The sequence below is a fragment of the Urocitellus parryii genome, chromosome 10, assembly GCF_045843805.1.
Source record: "Urocitellus parryii isolate mUroPar1 chromosome 10, mUroPar1.hap1, whole genome shotgun sequence".
NCBI classification, from domain to species: Eukaryota; Metazoa; Chordata; class Mammalia; order Rodentia; family Sciuridae; genus Urocitellus; species Urocitellus parryii.
In genome coordinates this window covers 48,679,083-48,700,765 of record NC_135540.1, presented here as the reverse complement: position 1 = coordinate 48,700,765, position 21,683 = coordinate 48,679,083, and the positions used below count along the sequence as shown (strand labels likewise).

General features: G+C 34.4%; 1 protein-coding gene across 1 annotated transcript in view; it reads right to left on the bottom strand.

Annotated features, from left to right (window-relative positions):
- Positions 1-21,683, bottom strand: part of Bank1 (B cell scaffold protein with ankyrin repeats 1) — a 231,081-nt gene that overhangs the window by 161,703 nt on the left and 47,695 nt on the right. Inside the window, exon 5 of the mRNA XM_077803113.1 lies at positions 16,799-16,938. Within this exon, the coding sequence (XP_077659239.1) occupies positions 16,799-16,938 (140 nt within the window). The remainder of the gene's footprint in view (positions 1-16,798; positions 16,939-21,683) is intronic.

The window sequence follows — 21,683 nt, the reverse complement described above, 5'->3', positions numbered from 1 at the left end:
TGTCTTGTTCTTGAGTTTAGAGGAAATGCTTTCAGTTTTTCCTCATTTAGTATGATATTAGCTTTGGTTTGCCACACACAGCCTTTATGTTGCAGTCAGTTCCTCCTATTCCTACAATCTTGAGGGGTTCTATCTTGAAGTATTGTTGAAGTCTGTCAAAGACTTTTTCTGTATTTATTGAGATGATCATGTGATTTTTGTCCTTGACTCTATTTATGTCCAACAATCAATAGTTGGACAAATGAATTGTGAACGTTGAACTATACTTGCATCCAGGAATGGAATCAACTTGATTATGATGGATAATATTTTTAATGTGTCCCTGAATTCAATTTCCAAGTACTTTGTTAAAGATTTTTGCATGTACAGTCACAATAGCCTCAAAAAGTAAAATAAAATGTGTTAGGTATAAATCCAACAAAGGAGGTAAAAGATTCCTACAAGAAAAGTTACAGAACACTGAAGAAGGAAATGGAAGAAAACACTAGGAGATGGAAAGATCTCTATGTACATGGATAGGCAAAGGATATATAGTTAAAATGGCCATAATAACAAAAGCAATCTACAGATTCAATGCAATTCCCATCCAAATACCAATGACATTCTTCACAAGGAATTCTAGAGACAAAACAATCCTAAAATTTATGTGGAATAACAAAGATCCAGAGTAGCTGAAACAATTCTGAACAAAAGGAGCAATGCTGGGGACAACCCAATGCTCAATTTCAAAAATGGGGCCATAGTAACAAAAGCAGCAGGGACTGGCATAAAAACACAAGTACACCAGTGGAAGGGAAGTAAAGACTCAGAGACAAATCACATAGATACAGCAATAAGATTCTTGATAAAGGTGCCAAGACCAAAAACTTTGGATAAAATACAATGTCTTCAACAAATGTTATATAACGGATATCTGTATATAGAAGAATGAGGCTAGATCTCTATTTCAATCTGCAGGAAAATCAACTCAAAATGGATGAAAGACCTAGGAATTGGTCCAGAAATCTTGAAACTTGTAGAAGAAAACATGGTTAGCATTCCAACCTGTAGGCACAGGCAACCCATTCCTCAACAGGACTCTTAAAACACAGAACTAATACCAATAATTAATGAATGGGATGACATCAAATTTAAAAAGCTTCAAGCAAAGGAAACAATTAGCTGTGGGAAAAGACAGCCTATAGAATTGGAGAAAATGTTTGCCGGATACTTTCCCAATAAAGGATTAGTATTCAGAATATGTAAAGAACCCACAAAACTCAACACCAAACAGTAAATAACAATCAATAGTTGGACAAATGAATTGAAATTCTATCTCATTTCAGTCAGAATGACAGTCATCAAGAATAAAATAACAGTAAATGCTGGTAATGATGGACTGGAGAAAGGAACACCTATCCACTGTTTGTAAGGATGTAAATTATTACAACCACTGTGGAAACCAGAATGTCTCTGAAAATATGAAAAATGATATGACTGTATAATCCATTTATACCATTCCTCTGTATTTATCTAAAGGAATTAAAACCAGAATACTTTAGGAGCATACATATCCATGTTTGTCACAGCATAATGCATAATATCAAGTAATGGAACAAATCCAGGTGACTGTCAGCAGATGAATGCACAGATATAATGTGATATGCTTATGCAATGGAGTTTAATTCAGCCATAAAGAAGAACAAAATTATGTCATTTTCAGAAAAATGAGTAGAACTGGAGAACAGCATGTTAAGTGAAATGGCCAGACCCGGTGTCATATATTTTCTCTGATATGTGGAAGCCAGTGGTAGAAAAAAAAGTAGTGTGTGTCTCATAAAAGTAAAAGGGAAACCATTAGGGTAAAGGAAGAGGGCCAGAGGTGGAAGGAGCAGAGAGTAAGGAAAAGTACTGAGCAGTTAAAATTGATCAAATTATGTTACACTTATGTATTAATATGCCACAATAAAATCCACTATTCAGTATAATTAATATTCACCAGTAAAAATCTAAATAACAAAACCACTGAATGAAAGTCAAGAAACTGAAAGAATAAAACAATAGAGAAAAGTCAATGTAACAAAGAAATGATTCTTTTAAAAGATCAACAAAATTGACAAACATCTAGCAAGACTGACAAATAAGGGCTGGGGATATAGCTCAGTTGGTAGAGTGCTTGTCTCACATGCACAAGGCCATGGGTTCAATCCCCAGTGCCACCCCCACCCCCCAAAAAAAAGACTGTCAAAGAAAAAAGTACATATGACAAATTTAACAAATGAAATATAAGCTATCACTACAGACCTTACATATATCAAAAGCACAATAGGGGAATCCTAAAAACAATCCTACGTTCATAAATTTTGACAATACTCATGAAATTGACTAATTTCTTTAAAAACACAAACAACAATAACATATAATTCTTCTCTTTCAACTATCTGTGAATGTATAATTGTCTAAAAATTGAAAATTCAATTAAGTACAAATAATTCCCCAAAATATTAATTATAAAGAAGCTGAATTCCTTGAGATGAATAGATTTATATTTATGAACAGATGAATAGATGTATAGAGCAGTAGCCCTTCTAACTCAAGCTCATTCTTTTTCTTTTTTAAAGAGGGATAGCAACACAGTTGGGATGATGGCACTGAGAGACTGTTGGGAAGAGGCCATTATGGCAACACCATACACTGTACACAATGAGGGTGCTTTGATCATTGACATGGTGTGAAAGGTCACATGGCATTAGCTGTTTGATAAGTCTATGCGACAAAGAGATGCAGAGTGTTTGATTAGTAGCAATAATTGCCATGTGTTGAACATTAATAATATGCTAGGCTTTTTATGATTTATCTCAAATTTGTGTAACATTATGCAAGATAGAATACTTTTAAATGTCTACTTTTATAGATGTGAAAATCAGGAGACCAAAAAATTTTGGTCACACCCAAAATTATAGAGCAAATAAATGGTAGAATAAGGATTTCTAACTTAGGACCTTACCCTCTAAACACATTATATTTGATATACTACATTTAAACCATGGGGAAAGAGTGAATATGAAATATTATTTGAGTAAGAATAAATCATAGTCCTATGGTATTAAGATGATGGGGTAGAAAGAGAAGATGGGAGGGGAGGAGAGGGGGATAGTAGAGGATAGGAAAGGTAGCAGAATACAACAGTTACTAATATGGCATTATGTAAAAATGTGGATGTGTAACCCATGTGATTCTGCAATCTGTATTTGGGGTAAAAATGGGAGTTCATAACCCACTTGAATCTAATGTATGAAATATGATATGTCAAGAGCTTTGTAATGTTTTGAACAACCAATAAAAAAATGATCACTGTAGTTCCAAATATCATATTCATGTTAAGCCAGAAAGGGAAGAAGGTGGGGGGATATCTTGGTGGGGGTTACTTCCAAGCAGATCTATTCATTCATTTCTTTAAATCAGAAAAGCAAAAGCTCCGAAGACATCCCTGGTGTCTCGTTTTTTAAGATCTCACATGACCACATCTAGGTGCAAGGATATTTAAAAAATGTTGAATTCTGATCTTTACAGCTTCAATAATGGTGGGAGGCAATGAAAAGAGGTTTTAGGTATTGATGTTGGATGAAGAAAACTATGAGGTCGACCACAAGATACGAAGAAAATGGAAAAAATATGGACAGGAAAGAGTAATAATAAAGAGCCCTGGCTAATAAGAGAAAACCTGTCCATGAAATTACGACAGGAGGGTTGTGCAATCTTCATAATAGGAGACGCAACCATTTCAATATTTGTAATGAGGCAGGATATTGGGTTAAAAGTTAGTGATAGTGGATGGAAAGGCGCTATATAGTCTATGCTTAAAGTAAATGGCAGGGATAAGAGTATAGAGTTAAATTTTTAAGTTGGAGATGTTTAAAAGAAAATCAGTGCACACTTTATGTTTAAAATGAATGAGGAAAAGGACTCCTGGATCTATTCAAAACACACAAGAAGACATTAAACCAATGTGAGCAGGTCTGACCACAACTCCTTAACTGAGAATAATGGGAAACAAGGACCCTCATTTAAATGAATCACTGTGGGGAGACTTGCGTGATTGTAAGTACTTTTTGAACCATGTGCAAACATAACTGACTTTGTACAAATTAACACAGGTGCAATGAGAGATTGCCCCCATAGCTTATGAATTTGCTAATTTCTGGCCCCGAAACATATATTTGCTGCTCAGCCCTGAACCTCTTGCTATTCTGTGTATGGAGTAGCCACTTTGCTACATGAAGCAATGGAATATATAATTCTTTCTAAACCCTCTGTTTGTTAGCCATGTGATTTCCATCCTGGAGGATGGGCTGAGACAGTCACAGTAGCATTTTACTCTTTACCTTCAGATATCTGAAAGGAAATTTGGTGGTTGGGCTGGAAACAGCCTGGTTCTTCTTATTATAACAAATGGCTGTACTTGTTTAAATTTCACTAGTAAAAGAAAGAAAAGTCACCTGGTTTGTTCCATTGTTCATAATGTGTGCTGTGAAAGAGAGCCAAAATAGCCATTTAAAATGGAATTTGATAAATAGTTTACATAACATATTTTAAACAAAATTTCCTACTGCAGCTTGTAAAGGAAATGATAGATTAAAGAGCAAAGCAAATATTTTCTAGAGTTAGGGAAAGGCATTCTTTTTGTTCTTTCTCTCTTGGGTGCTTTATAAGTATTCAAATCCAAGATGTTATTAAGTTAATTTAAAGAATAATTTAAGTGAATAAGTCTACAATAAGACAAATATTTTCTTTGGCCAACTTAATTATTTCAAGTTTGAATGGATCAGTTCTTAGAATTGCAACATCTGTGACCACCAATGCAGAAATACAAAATTTAAACCCAAGACAAGACTTATTTCAAATGGTTTTATATGTTTTGTTAATTAGGTATTTATACAGTTATAGTATCTCATTCAATGGCTTGAAACTGATATTTTAACATAAAGAAAATCTGTTTTTGATATTCAAGGGACTTGTGTTTAAATGACTGCTCCAGGACTTAGTAGCCATGGATTTTAATAATATTCTTATGAGGCAGATTATTTAGGAGTTAAAATAAGTAACTATGTAAAATATACAGTAAATATTAATTCCTTTTTCTCTAAATACTATAATATTAGGTCTCAGATATAACAACTCATGAAATGTAATCCTTGTGATCTAGAGGAGAAAAGTATATACGGCTATCACTGAGGAGACTTGGCTTCCCACACTGGCTTTTTCTTTTTTTAAACTATTTTTTTAGTTATACATGGATGCAATATCTTTATTTTGTTTATTTTTTATGTGGTGCTGAGGATTGAACCCAGGACCTCACATGTGTGAGGCAAGCGCTCTTCCACTGAGCCACAACCCTAGCCCATTTCAATGATTAAAAAAAAAAAAATCTATTTTTTATTTCTAAAATTTTAAATTAAATAACACATAACTTTTAAATTGTTTAGAATGTAGGTTCTGCTAGGGCAATTCAGAGACCCAAGGTGACAGTGCCTTAAACAAAGCAGGAGCCTGTTTCTCTTTATCTTTCATTGCTGTTGTGTCATTTTTCTGGTCCAGGATGGTTCATGTATCACATTTATCACTGGAATTTTGTTAAAATTTCAGCCCATCAAAAGAAAAGTCAGGGAGGGGGAGAACACGAATCCACACGTTGATAATGAACAAGCTTGTAAATCTGCACATATTGCTTGCACGGCTATGCCATATGGCATTGGGCATCAGACATATAGCTACAGCAGGCACAAGGGACGAAGTACAACATTTACCTGGTTAGCAATGTGCCCAGACAAAAGCCATATTATCACGTAAGAGCAAAAAAAGAAAAATTGCAGAATGACTAACAATTTTTGCATCTCCATCACGCCAAGTGCACAAACATCATAATTTATGTGAAGGCAATTTGATAATTTTTTTTTTACTTAAATGCTATTCTGGAGTATTGATTGAAGCTTTATTGTGCTGAATTTTTCAAGTTGACGTCCTTCTTATTACATTGTTAATTCATAATGTCAGAAACTCTCAAAGCTTTAATTTGGTCCAACTTGAACAGACACATTAGTGGAGGTATTTAATGATATTAATGGTGAAATAGACTAAAAACTCAAAGCTTTTTTTTCATTATGATAAGTACAAATGAAGTATAAGAATCAGGACTTTTCTCAAGCTCACCTTTCAGTAGCAATCATTTCTTAGAAATTTATATTAAATATATAATAAGAGTCAACAGAAAATTTAAAAGAAATATAACATTGGAATATTCTAAGAAATATCCTTCAAAGCAGCTTCTATGAATAATGCCATAATTTCATAAAATAATTTTGGAATTATTCTTTTGTTTTGTTTGGGGAGCAAGTTTCCAAGCTATGTAACAGAATCTGTTTCACTATTGATATTAATGGATTATTTCCTTGGGTTCTTTCATTGCTTTGCTCTTTCTCCTTCAGGTAGAAGCAACAATGATTCAGTCAACAGTCCAATGAAAGGGCTTCTTAAAAAGACTTTAGTCAAAAGTCCACCTTAAAAAAAGTGTGTGTGTGTGTGGGGGGGGGCGCTGTGCCTGTGAGCCAGTAGCTGTTGCAACAAATTGGTGGGTCATTTGAGACTGGGTGAGAAATTTAATGTATAAAATTCTTCCACCCTTTCATTCCTTTACCTAATAAATTATTTATTATGCTTTCGTATGCATATGAATATACAACAATTAAACCCACCATTCAGTATAAATAATATGCATCAATAAAAGAAAGTTTAAGAAAGCAGCTATGTATTTGCCAGTGTCTTGGTTTTAGATATAAAATACAGAACCAAATAGATAGTATCTTTGCCCTATTGACTCTGAATCTAATGAGAAGAAGATAGTTTGAGAAATAGCACTCATATAGGTGTCAACTCAGAAAGTATTTAGTATTATGAAGAATAGATCAGGAAAGACTTCACTAAGGTAGAGACACTGGGATTAAAATTTGGAGAATTATTTAGAATTAACTAGGTAAAAACAGTGAGGGAGTAGAGAAGATTAGAAAGTGCTTTCATTAAAGAAAGGAACATGCTCAAAGGCCCTGTGGTAGACTACATTAGAGAGCACAGGAAATAAAAACCCAGTGTACCTGGAATGCACAGGGAGAAGAATGAGGTTAATGTGGAAATAAAAGGGTCAGTATTCACACTGCTATATTGTTCTTGTTAAACATTCTTTTATTTAAATTGATACAATAATTGGAATCAAGTGAAGTGTAGGAGTGAGAGAATTACATGCTCAGATCTTTCTTTTTAAAAGAATTTCTCAGACTGTGAATTTGAGATAGTAGGAAGTGCGGAAGAACTGAAAATTAGGCTAACCACAATTTAAGCAAGAGAAAAATGCAGTGGAATAAAGTGTTAGAGATAAGGAAATTGATGTGCAATATTTAGTAACGGACAAAGACACAGCTTATGAGAGGGTGAATTTGGAGGGTGAGGGTAAAAAAGGCATTGGGACTCCTGTTTGTGATTTGCTACCAAAGACAATAACGTTCTTGAGACTAAAGGCTGATCTCTGGGGAGAAAATTTTAGGAAGTTAAATTTTCCTTTCCAAAGATTTCTTTTACATATTCCCCATATCTTGATTTGGTTTACTGTAAAGACAATTCATATTTCCCTAATTATATATCTACTGTCTTTCTGCATTTTATTATTGATTCTATAAGTGTTATCAGTACAGAATCTCAGAAAACTGCATGGTAACTTTTAGAAAATGCAAACAAACATATTTTTCAGTCTTCCAAAATGTTATTGATGATTTGAGTTTTGTTCCTATCAGAAACATATTTGCTAATTTTCTTTAATTATCTTATGAATAATATCCTTGAAGGACCATAATTAACTCTGTGGGACTTGTGCTCTGTTTTCCCCGAGTGCTGTGGTATGTTCCATGTGGTTAAAGATATCAACCTGGAGAACTAGGTGGTAAGAGCAGATCCTCATGTTGGTAGGGTCCCTCATGGGTGGCACCCACATCATCACATAGTCATTCTCTGAAACAGTGGTTAAAACTAACCAATGGGAAAGAGTAGTGATGTAAGAATCAGGGAGACCCAGAAGAATTCTGGAACTCATGACTCAATTCAGCAAAGTAGCAGGGTACAGAGTCAACACCATAAATCAATCATGTTCCTGTGCTTCAATGAGGAATCTACTGAATGAGAAATTAGGGAACTATCCCATTCACAATAGTCTCAATTAAATAAATAATAAATAAATAAATAAACAAACAAATAAATAAAAAATACTTGGGAATCAACCTAACAAAATGGGTGAAAGACCTCTATAATAAAAACGATAGATCACTAAAGAAAGAAATTGAAGAAGTACTTAGAAGATGGAAAGACCTCCCATGTTCTTAGATAGGCAGAATTAATATTGTCAAAATGGCTGTACTACCCAAAGTGCTATATAGATTCAATGCAATTTTCATCAAAATACCAAAGACATTCTTTACAGAAAGAGAAAAAGCAGTCGTGAAATTCATTTGGAAAAATAAGAGGCCTAGAATAGCCAAAGCAATCCTTAGTGAGCAAAGCAAAGCGGGAGGCAACCCAACCTCAAATCATACTGGACTTCAAATCATACTACAGAGCTGCAGTTAGAGAGATGCATGGCACCAAAATAGGCATGAAGACCAATGGAATCAAGTAGAAGACACACAGATGACCCTACATGAATACAGTTATCACATACTAGACAAAGGTACAAAAAAGTGTGCTGGAAAAAAATAGCCTTTTTAACACATAGTGCTGGGAAAATCCATATGTAGTAGACTGAAAGTTAAGCCCTCTCACCCTGCACCAAACTCAGTTCAAGGTGGATCAAAGACCTCAGAATTAGACCAGCAACCCTGTACCTGCTAGAAGAAAATGTAGGTTCAAACTGTGACCTGTTTGCTCAGGAACTGATTTCCTCCACAAGACTCCTAAACTGCAAGAAGTAAAATTTTAAAATCAATAAATGGAAAGGCATCAAGGTAAAAAGTCTCTTCACAGCAAAGGGAACAAGAATGTGAAGAGAAAGCTGAGAAAATATTTGCCACCTGCCCCTCAGCTATGGGATTAAAGTCCAGGATATACAAAGAACTCAAAAAGTTTAACACCAATAAACAAATAACAGTCAATAACCAAAGAACTGAGCAGACACTTCTCAAAAGGAGAAATATACAAATGGCCAATGGACAGATGAAAAATGCTCAACCTCTCTAGTCATTAGAGAAATGCAAACTAAAACTACAGTGAGATGTCATCTCACTCCGATCAGAATGGCAATTGTCAATACAAATAACACACATTTTGTGGGGTAGAAGATGCACTCATATGTTGTTGATGGGACTACAGATTAATGCAACCACTCTGGAAAGCAGTAGGGAGATTCCTCAGAAAACTAAGAATGGAACCACCATACGACCCAGCTTTGCTGCTCCTTACTATATACCCAAAGGACTTACAATGAGCATACTACAGTGACACAACCACATCAACCTTTAAAGCAGCTCAATTTACAAGAACCAAGCTATGGAAACAACCTAAGTGCCCTTCAAGGAAATTTGGTATGTATACACAATGGAGTATTAACCAGCCATAGAAAGGAATGACTTTGTGGCATTTGCCAGTGAATAGTTGGAACTGGAGACAATCATGCTAAGTGAAATAAACCAGCCCCCAAACATCAAAGGGAAAATGTTTTCTCTGATATGCAGAAACTAATCTAAAATAAGTGGAGAATATCTTTAAAAAGAATAGAGAAAAGATCAGTGGAGTAGACAAAGGGGAATGAAGGGAAGGGAGGAAGGATAGGATATCGAAAGACAATGGGATGAATCTGACCTGATTTTCCTATGTACATATGTGAGTATACCACAGGGACTCTCACCATCATGCACATCCACAAGACACTAATAAAAAAAAATCAGAAAGTAAATAACAGAAAGAGCAGTAGAGCAGAGGAAAGGGGAACAGGGGGAGGGAGAGGGCAAGTACTGGGGACTGGAGAGGAACAAATTATCTTCCTCCTCAGCCACCTGCACCACTGAGATTACAGACAGGCACCACTGCATCCATCCATGCTTTCATAATTATGCCAAAATGAACCCTGTTGTCATGTATGACTAAATAAGAACTCCAAAAGGAAAGAAATACGTAGATGTTGAGTGGGGGATTAATAAAAATGAAGTATTTATTTCCAATTAGTTAGCATAGACTATAAGTTAAGAAGTCATTAATAAAATGATGAGCCCAGCCTAATTCAATTTTAAGATTGGGAGCCATCTCGTCACAAAGTCATAAAAAGTTAATTTCTGTTTTACTGTAAATTACTGTGATTCTAAACTTGTTTGGAATTGCTGCCCATGGTCTGAACTTACCCATGCCTGGCTTTCCCTGACCAGGCAACAACCCTCTCTGAAACCTCAGAGGTGACTCATAAATTCTGGTGTTGAGACCTGAATTTACTCCCTACCTTGAAATATCATGCCATGTGGATCATTAACCTACAATCTGCCTTTGTATTATACTTATCAAAATCCTGTTAGCTGTAAGTTCTCAAGATACCCCCCTTTGCAACTTTTTGTGCTATAAAACCTTGTTTTTGGAGAGCTGGGGCCTGGTCTCTAGCCCTCATTAGAAGAGACAGCCACTGATCAGTCTCTTTGTGTACACCAATACAAGCTTGCTTTAATTTGATTTCAAATTGGAATTGATGGTCTTGTCTTTGTGTCGGGGTTCAACAAAAATATATGCTGAAAATATAAGCTAAAACATGGGGCAATAACCATGCAGATTCTAAGATAAGAATCTATAAAGAACCAACAACCAACTCTATGGCTAGGCAACTGAACTCAGAAATATTTATTTTCTCCTCATATGAGTTGCTATATCAGCTATTTGTAAATAAACAGATTGAGGTACTAAGTGGCATGCACCTGTTTGATTGAATTATTTGAAACCAAGGTATTCTTCTTCAGACTGAACTACCCTAATCAGGCATCATTAACTATCCTTATCTGTTTTGACAGATAGCACAAAAGCACAAAAATGTTACTAATTTTATTAATAAAATGTAAGTCTGGATAGTATTTGAAGTCTTTTATAAGTCCGTCCTAATAAGGGAAAATATATGAAAAGATGAATCTAGAAAAAAATCTTCAAATTTCATTTCTTTTGACTGTTCTTATGCTACTCATTTCAAGTCTTTCATCAGAAATATGAAACCAGCAATAAAACAGATGGAGGACATATGAAATTCAAATGACTTCTGCATTCTCTAGAAGAGAGTTATCAACACAAAGAAGAATGAAAGAAAGGACACATAGATACAGAGTTACAGCAGCCCAAACAGCATGGTGCTGGCATAAAAAGAGACACGTAGACTAATGGAATGGAACTGAGATCAAATGAACCCCTCCCCCTAATCAACTCACTCTTGATGCAGGGGCCAAAAATATACAGGGGAGACAGAACAGCCTCCTCAGTCAATGGTGCTGGGTATCCACATGCAGAAGAATAAAGTTAGACCCCTACTTCTCACCACATACAAAAATCATTTCAAAAGGGATCAAATACCTACATGTAAGATGAAAACACAGAGGAAGAAAACACAGAGGAAGTGCTTAAAGACAGCAATATGGGCAATAGTTTTAAAAAACAAGACCCTCAAAGCAGAGGCAATAAAATAAACAATAAGTGAAATAAAATCAAGCTAAGAAGCTTCTGCAGGGCAAAGGCAAGAAAAAGACCACCAGAGGAATGGAAGAAAATATTTACTAACCATTCATCTGACAAATGGCTGATGTCCAGAATATATAAGAAACTCAAAAACCTGAATAATAATCTTATTACTGGGCACTGTGGCACATGCCTGTAATCCTAGCAGCTCAGGAGGCTGAGGCAGGAAGACCATAAGTTCAAGGCTTCAGATATTTAGAGAAGCCCTAACCAACTCAGTGAGACACTCCCTTAAAATAAAAAATAGAAAGGATGGTGGAGGGGGGGTGTATAGTTCGGTAGGAAAGTACCTCTGGGTTCAATTCCTCATTCAAAAAAAAAAAAAGAAAAGAATCTTATTAAAAACGGGCAAATGATATGAACAGATATTTCTCAAAGACGATTTACAAATGTCTAACAAGTATATGAAAAGAGAAGAACTCGAAGTCTACAAACATAGAAACTGATAAGGAGACTGGGGCTGAAGATGAGTGGTAGAGCACTTGCCTAGTATGTGCAAAGCTCTGGGTTCCATCAAAAAAGATAAAAAGGAAATGGGAATGCTAATTATCTTGCTGTGATGAATACATAATGTAATATTATTGAAATATCATATTTTACCCTGCAAATTTGTTCAATTATTACATGATAATGAAGAAACTATACATGGGCAGCTCACATATTTGCAAGTCAATCTTCTTGAATGGAGAATGACTGTAATTCCCAGTCTGCTTTTTGTTTTTTCCTTAACATAAACTTACTGGAGAGTGGATTTGGAAGTAACTGTGGAGAATTTGATTATAAATTCTTCATCGTACACATGAAACACATCCTTTGGCACAAAGGAAACCAAGCTCCCATGAAGAAAGTGAAGTGCTGATTTAATGAGAGCAACTGACCCCAGCTCCTGCCCCATCTAGAACTTATTATCCTTATTATCTCACGATGCCGCCATCCCATAAAGCAAAAGTAAAGATAATATGCAGTCTTTCAAAAAAGGTAGACTAAAAGTCAATAATGCAGTATATTAATACAACTGAGGCAGCCCATGTGGAAACACATACAGCGCAAGGTCCACAGATTTCTAGTACAATGCACGCTGAGTTCATCGCTTTTACAGGCATCAGATTCATTTATTCAATTTTATAAATCGGTGACAATAGGTTTTAGGAGGGCAGTTCCATTCCTCTGTTGTTTTTATATACCTATCCTACAGTTTTTCAGTTATTTAGTCAAATAGCACTAGAGAAAAACCACCCCTTGAGTTTCCTTCACTCTTTGAAGCAGTGACTATTAGTTGTGCCTCATATACCAGGAACTCCCTGTGGGAAGGACCGTGATCACGCAAAGATGAAAAACACCATGTCCAGGCCTTAAAGGGGGCGGGGGGAGGGGGGAGGGAATGATGTGTTCTCCAGGAGGGAAAATAATAGAAGAATGCAGAAGAAACATAAATGAATATAGGAATCAGAGAAGAAAAAGAGGGATGCTTTGGAAGGAGTTGATAATGGAGAAGACAAGGGACCCCGAGGCAAAACCTTCCTATCCTGAGAGGCAGGAAAGCCTGCAGGGAGGAAAGTTTTAGATAGCACTGGTGTGATAGGGAAGCTTAGAGGCAACTCTGCCTCTTACCAAATAGGACCTGATGAAAAGAGGCGGGAGATTTCTGTCAACGTTTGAGGAAGACTGAGGTCTAAAAGGAAATGACGGAAAGGACCAGTTGTTCCCAGTGTCCCTCAGTGAGAAGGAGCTCCTAAACCAATTTTTAAGGGAGATAAGTGGTAACACCTGAGCCTCAACTAATTGAAGAAAATAATCTTTAAGGGAACTGTTAATAGAAAGAAACACACTGGGAAACTTCTCACTGTGTGGAGTTCTCTAAGTTCCAACCCCATTTGAGTTCACATGGCATGAAGTCCTTGGAGGCAGCAAATCAAAGACTGAATGATACACACGACTTACTAAAAAATGAAGATGGAAATAGTACTTAAATATGTATGAAGGAAAACATGCACTGTGACAAACAGATACCACACAAAGGTATTGCTTGACTCCAAAGAAATATAACTAAAAAGAATTATGTGTTATATTTTAAAAACTTTGAATGAATGAGATCCTAATATTTTGATTAATAATTTCAGTGTTCTTTCAGCATTCTGACCTAATTTTGTTTTTATATTGTATCTAGTTGTTCCTATATAAAGTTAACTTTATTGTTGCCGCAAGACAATTTTGTAAACAGGATGAAAATCCCAAAGGCTTTAATTATCTCAGTTAAATAGGAGTCCCTATTAGTTACTGGTGTTAGTTACTTCTAACACCAGTCTTCAATTCTAATTATCATCCCAAATTGGGATTTCGGATTTTTTTTTCATTTGTATCTCTTATATTCTCTATGTTAAGTGATGATCTGGAAATGTCACCTTTATAGGCTTGGTGATAGGATTTAGTAATTATTAAAAAAAAAGATTTAAGAAGAAGTAAGAAAATTAAGCTGGCTTAGGTAAATTGTTCTAAAACCTGATGGACATCATTAAAAATAAAATAAAAACAGATTTCTCATTATCATTTCTTTTGTCCAATTCACAGACTGGTCATTCATTTTACTATATGTCCAATAGCTTTTAAATGATAATAGTTAAGTCTCTCCTTCTAAACTCTAGAAATACTAAAGAATAAACTCCACAGATTTATCATTATTAATTCTCTCCTCAAATTCACACAATATTAAATGTTATCATAAGCCCAGTGGCTTTCAAATGATTACAAAAAGGCCCTTGTTACTAATTTGAAAATTACTGAAATTACATTCACCATTAAAATTTACTGAAAAACTCAGGGTAGTTTTGAAAATATACTATTTCACCTAAATAGGTAAGTGTTGAAAAATCTCAAATTTGCTAGTATATGTTCTTACCAATATACAATAAGTATAGTAAATAAAAGTATCATGTATGTTGTATTTTGAAAGGAGACGTTCAGTAGATCATGTACAAAATATCCAATTTTCCCAACTTAATGACAGGGTAGCACAGGAAAGAAACAATTACTGTAATGTTCTATACTAAAAAAGAAAAGCACAGCTTCTTACACATTCTTTAAATATAACCTCTGTGAGAGCAAAGCCAAATGATAAAAGGAAAAAACCAAGAGCCAACAAAGAGAAACACATGAAGGCTAGTACATCTCCTTAAGGTCCCCCTGATGACAGTGGCAAAGCCTCCAGCCCTGTGTTCAGTTATATACATTATATGTCATATTCATGTATGGCATATAATACATATAACTATGTCCCCCATGCTTGCTGGAGAGGAGAAATCCTAATATGTAGCCATAATCTTTTCTACCTCTCATTTCTGACAGTGAGGGTAAAAATAAAACAGGAAATTTTCTAGTCATTTATAAAATGTGCAAAAAAAAAAAAAAGTTCATGTTCGCTTCAAGCTGTAGAAGACATCATGACTTGCATGTTATTGCATTCTGTAAAATTGTTCAGGAGTCATAAATTACATTTAATTTTCACTACATACAAAACTTGCCCCAACCAAAAAAAAAAAAAAAAAACCAACACAAAAAATGTATTCTGGGATTACTTTACTTCCACACTGACTGAATACTGATAACATAGTATATTACCTTTATTAATCTTTTTGTTATGAATAGAATTTTTAAGTAGAAGACAAGGTAGATTTGTCACAAGAAAATGAAAAAAAATCGGTATTTCAAGCTATTACTTTTGTACTTGCTTTGCAATTACAATATAGACGTTTTGTCAAATGTCCTCAAGACTCTCCAGTTTGACAAATGGTATTTCACTCCCTGTCCTTTTCCAAGACATTTTTACATTTTCCATTGTTCTAAAATATGTTGTTCATAAAGGAGAACTCTAATAGGAAAAAAAATGTGTCACAGGAAAGATATAACAAAGCCTCCCATTCCAAACTAGCTTAAACATACAAAGCTTCATGACAACCTGTCAACCTCACTGTCATGAACAGCTTTGTTACAAATCTTATAGGGTATTTTATGGTAAATTTGTGATCATGAACATCACGTTGTTCAACCCAATTGCCTGTTTCTTCACTTTGATTCTCTTATGCCTCCCTTCCAGCAAAGCAATTAAGCAAAATTAAAATTCTAATTATCAACTAGCTAGAAAAGAGAAATGACTTTTTCACTCTGAAAATCTGATGCAATAATCACACCAAGGATAAAAGTTTTACATTAAGCCAGCTTCCTAGTAAAAGTAGGTCAAGTAACAAAAAAATAAAATGCAGAAGTTAAGCTAATGGTTTCAGATTCCTCAAGATGTGATTGTTACATTGTAACATCCACGAGGGCCAGGCATTTGCAGAAAAAAAAAAGTCCCTAACAGGGGCCCTTAAAGGAAATTAGGAATGCTTCACAAAATTATCACAAAATTATCATTGGAGAATAATACTTTGTTACATGAGAGAAACAAACCTGAGCTTGGAGATAACTTCTTTGCATCTCTCCTAGGAAATTTTAGACTTTCTAGAATTCCTAATAAACACTAATCACATAAAACAAAAATTTTCACTCTTAGATACAGTAGTAAATGAAATTAGGAAAAATATACTGAGCTTGGAAATGACCATATGAAAACAATTTCTAGGTTAACACAACATGCTCCCTTTCTGGTGGTATTTTGGTTTGTCTGAGTCCTTCACCTCCTTCAGATAGATGATCTGATTTATCTGTGTTGTCCAGATCTGAATAAAGATGAAATTCGTTTCCTGAGAGTTCTCTCTGATCCCCCTTTCTTTCTTATCTGCTCTGCAACAGAACCTATCACAATAGCCATGTGGTAATGGACATCAACTCTCTCCCATTGCCATTATCCGGAATGACTTGAACTGTAGGCAAAGTAATTTCCTGAATCTCTATACTTGGAGGTTCACATCTTCCCTTCGTGTTGATCAGCAATTAATTCTTATTTAATCAACATTCAAATTTTGTACCAAAGCAGGAATCTTCTTATCCTGCATTAGCTTAGCTTACGATTAACTTCATGGAAAGGCTCACTTACCTTGCACAAACCCTCTCCTGGATCTGCTGCTCTGTGTGTGTCTTCCATTGCCTTTTCTGGTGCATAGTATTTAATCTCTGCTGTGGCCTTAATGATGCCGTCACAGTAGACACTGACGTTGACTGAACCGGCAGGAAAATCTTATCAAAACACAAATAAGATTTAGGAGCTGGGATATATAATACATACATCATAGCATTCTATATTTTAAAGAACATAAAGTAAGGCTTTAAGAATTCACTAACAATTTTACTAATGTCTATCACTTAAATTTTCTTATCCTTAGTACTTAAAAATCATAAAATAGAATTTAATTGTTTTTCATGTAAAAGAACATATTAAAACATGCCAAAATTATAATAAAAGCCGAGCATTAAATCCTTTCTTCCTACTTACTCATTTTTTGGGGGGTAGTGATCTATAATCATCATTACATAATTCTTTAGAATTTATAAAAGTGCAGTCATTCATTAAAAGCTAGCTATTTAGGAGTTTGTTACCAATCTCATGAAGAAAATTCTAATTAATTATAGGCAAGATTCTCAAAATTGTGTTTGGAAAGAGCAGCATTGATTGAAATTTACAGAATTTGTATTCAATTGATCAGAATGAAATACCCTGTGGAAAGCAAGGTCTAATGCCCTGATACTTAAGCATGTTCTGTATATACACAATACATTCATCCAAAGCTTTTAGTAACAAATTATTCAAAGTAGAATTCCCTGTGAATTCTGCAGTATCATACCAACATAATTAAAGTTATGTAAAAATCAGAGGCTCTCCATGAAAGAATAACAATGTATAATCATTAAAATAGAAAAAATTTGTTTTATTGTAACATAAGTAAACAAAATTTAGCTCTTTAAATTTATTTGTAGGACAGTTCTTAAAAAGCTTTCACTTTGTTACAGAGATATTTCTCAAATTCTCCTGAAAAATTGTCACTCAAAATGTGTGGGTTTGGGATAAGTCATTAATTATAAAATCAACAGCCTTGAACAGACTTGAATATTTAAAATTTCTTAAGGCTCAAGCATTAATTTTACTTTATCTCATGAAAAAAAGTTAGTGGAGCTCTTATAATTTTGTTCAGGGAAATTTAAAGGCAACAAAAGCATTCTTAAGCTTAACTAGGTCAAGGAGCTGTTCTGTCCTCATTCCATATTCTTGACAAGATACTGACTTGCAGTACGATAGAAGAATCACTGTCTTCCTGAAGAAGTACTCACCCAAAAGAGGACATAGAGAAACCTGAACCCAAACTCAAAGTTGTGAAACACATTACCTGTGCTAAGGTGGTGATGGTAAAGAAGGGTCCAGAATCCCTGGAGCCAATAAAATGAGTTTCTATAGACTTCCAGAAGATGCTTTTTCAAAAATTTTATTTTATTGTAGTAAATCATGAAAATAGTTTTGAAGAAGATATTGACTTCATGTACTGGGAAAAAGATTAGTAGAGTTATCCTACTGAAAGTATGCCAGGCAATGAATGAAAGATGCCTAGTGAGAAGATGTGTTTGGCTGGATCTGGTGGCACACATCTGTAATTCCAGTGGCTCAGGAGGGTGAGGCAGGAGGATCGTGAGTTTAAAGTCAGCCTCAGCAAAAGCAAGGTGCTAAGCAACTCAGTGAGACCCTGTCTCTAAATAAAATACAAAATAGGGCTGGGAATGTGGCTTAGTGGTTGAGTGTGGTAATTCTTTGCTATAGAACACTTAAAACTCTTTCATTTCTTTAGAATTCAACATGAAAAAATGAATGGATTTGCTTTTGATATATAGTCACTACTTGGCTTATAACTTTACCAGGGTGTCTAATGATGTTCTTGTTAGTGCAATATTTCAAAGAAATGCCTTCCAAAGTATCATGTTTGTTGCATGTATTTTCATATCTGTTGAGTGGCAGTTACTAAATTCAAACCTAATTACTGTTTCCACCCATATATTAGAAAAAAACTACTTATGAAATCATTTGGTTGGGAGGCCCCCTTTATCATGGTATCATTACATCAGTTTTTTTTTTATGAACACATCAATTTGTTTTTTTCATAAACTGTACCTGAACTGCTTGAGTATAATTTCACTTTAACATGGGTTCACTATGACTACATTTTATAGCTTTTCAAAAAATGAAAGGGAAAAAAAGAAAAAAAAAAACGGGCCTGGAGTTGTAGCTCAGTGATAGAGTGCTTGCCTAGAATGTGTGAGGCATTGGGTTTGATCCTCAGCACCACATATAAATAAATAAATAAATAAATAAGTAGTTATGTGTCCACTTAAAATGAAATAAATAATAAATAAAGAAAAAAAGAAAGGAATAGAAACCAAATAATTTAAAGACTTAAATAGAAAAGTGTAAAAGTAAATCCTGCTGTTTATCATCTAGACTGAGATAACAAGTAATATCTAACTCTGGAAGTGCACACAAATAGAGGTCAAGGTCATCAAACAAAGCAAGCATGTGAGAGCCAGCTATGGAAAGGTAGAAAGACCCACAATGGAAGGAAAACATGGAGCCCCTTCCCTCCATCAGATATAAACACATACAGAGAAGCAATGAAAAAGGAAAGCTATTTAAATTTCAAATCCCAAACTCTAGGCCATTTAATGTTATTGTCTCTTTAAAAATATTAATTTTCTATTTCCAGACTAAAGATGGTAATCAAATCTATTTGCTTCTAATTTTTACTATCTGAATGGTAAACCACATCACAAAAAAGACTTCAATAACTTTCTCTTTCTCCATGGTTCAACTGGTCAATTCTTCCAGATTAGTCATAAACTGATGCAATTTAGGGAAAATACAATCCCAAGGTATTTTTGAATAGTAAAAAATATTTTACTTATTCCATAACAATAGCTATTTCACAAACCCAGTAAGAGCTCTTTTACTGGTGTTATTTTCATTAGCTGAGAAACCATCTGACTTTGAGAGCCAATTTTAGTCCTAACCTTCAATGGTAGATGAACTCAACTAATATTTCCACGAGATCAGGTTTGACTATCAGGATTAAGTAAAGATGGTTTCAAAACCTTGGTCCTGCCTAAAAATTAATCTCAATTTAAAATGTTCAAATCACAAATTGATCATAGAAATCTGTTTGTCAATGTTGCTTTTTCCCTAAGCATGTTTGACATATATTTGGCATATCCTGCAGTGTTTTCAAGCTCTTTTAATGAAATAAAATTTATAATTCATATTACCTAGAATGGAGTTTCCTAATTAATAAAGGGAATCTATGTTTTTCAGATATATTATGCATTCCTTTCAACCTTTAATTAGTTGTCCCCCTGCTGTGCTGTTTTTTATTTTTTATTTTTTTTCCTGGCTGTGATACAAACACCAAAGGAATACCCTCTTCCTTCTGCTCAGAAATTAATTAATATTTCAAGTTGCAATGCTTCACATAGGTTTTTATACATTTAGACATAAGTTAGAACCATAGTAACTTCAAATTGCTTTAGTCAAAAGTCCTTGTCAGAGATAAACCTATGGAAACCATCAGAAAGGTATGTTTCTTGAAAAATAAAGTTATTTCAATTTTATCAAGTTATAGAGCTGAATGGAAAGGGGAGGTGATAAAAAAAAAACTAGAGGATACGTTCTCAAATGAAAAAAATCAGGTTAAAATGTGGAAGTGGGTCAAAGGTACAGAGGCAGCAAAGAAAAAAGTATCTTTTAAGATTTCCTGATTAGTCAGCATCATTGTACATGAACATAGAGAGTTGTTTTTTTCCTGCATTGTTACCACATGAAAATGGCCCTGTATGAGCTTTTATGGAAGGTAGAAAATTAATGATTCAATTTCTTTAAGATACAGATCAATTCAGAACATTCATTTCTTAAGTGAATTTTGCTAGCTTATGTCTTCCAAGGAATTTGCCCATTGGTCTAAGTTTTCAAACTCTTACTCTTACAGTGTTCATAGTACTCCTTGTTATCACTGAAATGATCAAGGATTAGTGGTAATGACCCCTGATATTGTATTTCAGATGTTGGAAATTGTTGTTATCTCTCTTTCTTTCTTGGTTAGCCAGGCTAGAAGTTGATCAATTTTATTGATCTTTAAAAGAACTCTCTTTGAAGTTTGTTAATTTTCCCTCTTATATTCCTTTTTTTAATTATTTCCTTTAATTTTTATGATTTATTTCCTTCTGCTTGCTTGATTCCTAAATTGCTCCTTTCCTCTGTTTTCTTAAGGTATAGGCATCTTTTATTGATCTCAGATCTTTTATTGATCTTCTTCTTTTCTAGTAGAGATGATCTATGAGAAATTATCCTGTCATTTTTTTCTATGCATCTCACAAACGTGGGTAAAGTTATACTTTCATGTATTTGAAATCATTTTTTATATTGCTTTTTAAGTCTTGTTTTTAAACCTTTAAATATTTAGGAAAGTTTTCAATTATCCTGTTATTGATTTTTATTTCATTTCCATTGAGGGAAATTTGTGGTTTCTATTTGTTTACATTGATCAAAGTGATTTTTATAAAGACCAGCATGAGATTTATCTTGGTGAATGTCTCTTGTGAATTTCAGAAGAATGAACATCCTATTACTGTTGGATGTAGTATAGTATGAATGTCAGTTAAATCAAGTTGATTAATAATACAGTTCAGCTCAACTATATACTTACTGATATTATGTCCTTTATCAATTACTGAAAAAAGGTGTCCAAATCTCCACCTAGAATAGCATACTTTTTGATATCTCCTTCCAGTTCAATTTTCTTTTGCTTTATATGTTTTATGTTCTTTTTTAATATTTAGTTTTTAGTTGGTGGTGGACACAATTACCTTTATTTTATTTTTTGTGGTGCTAAGAATGGAACCCAGTGGCTCATACATGCTAGGCAAGTGCTCTGCCCCTGAGTTACAACCCTAGC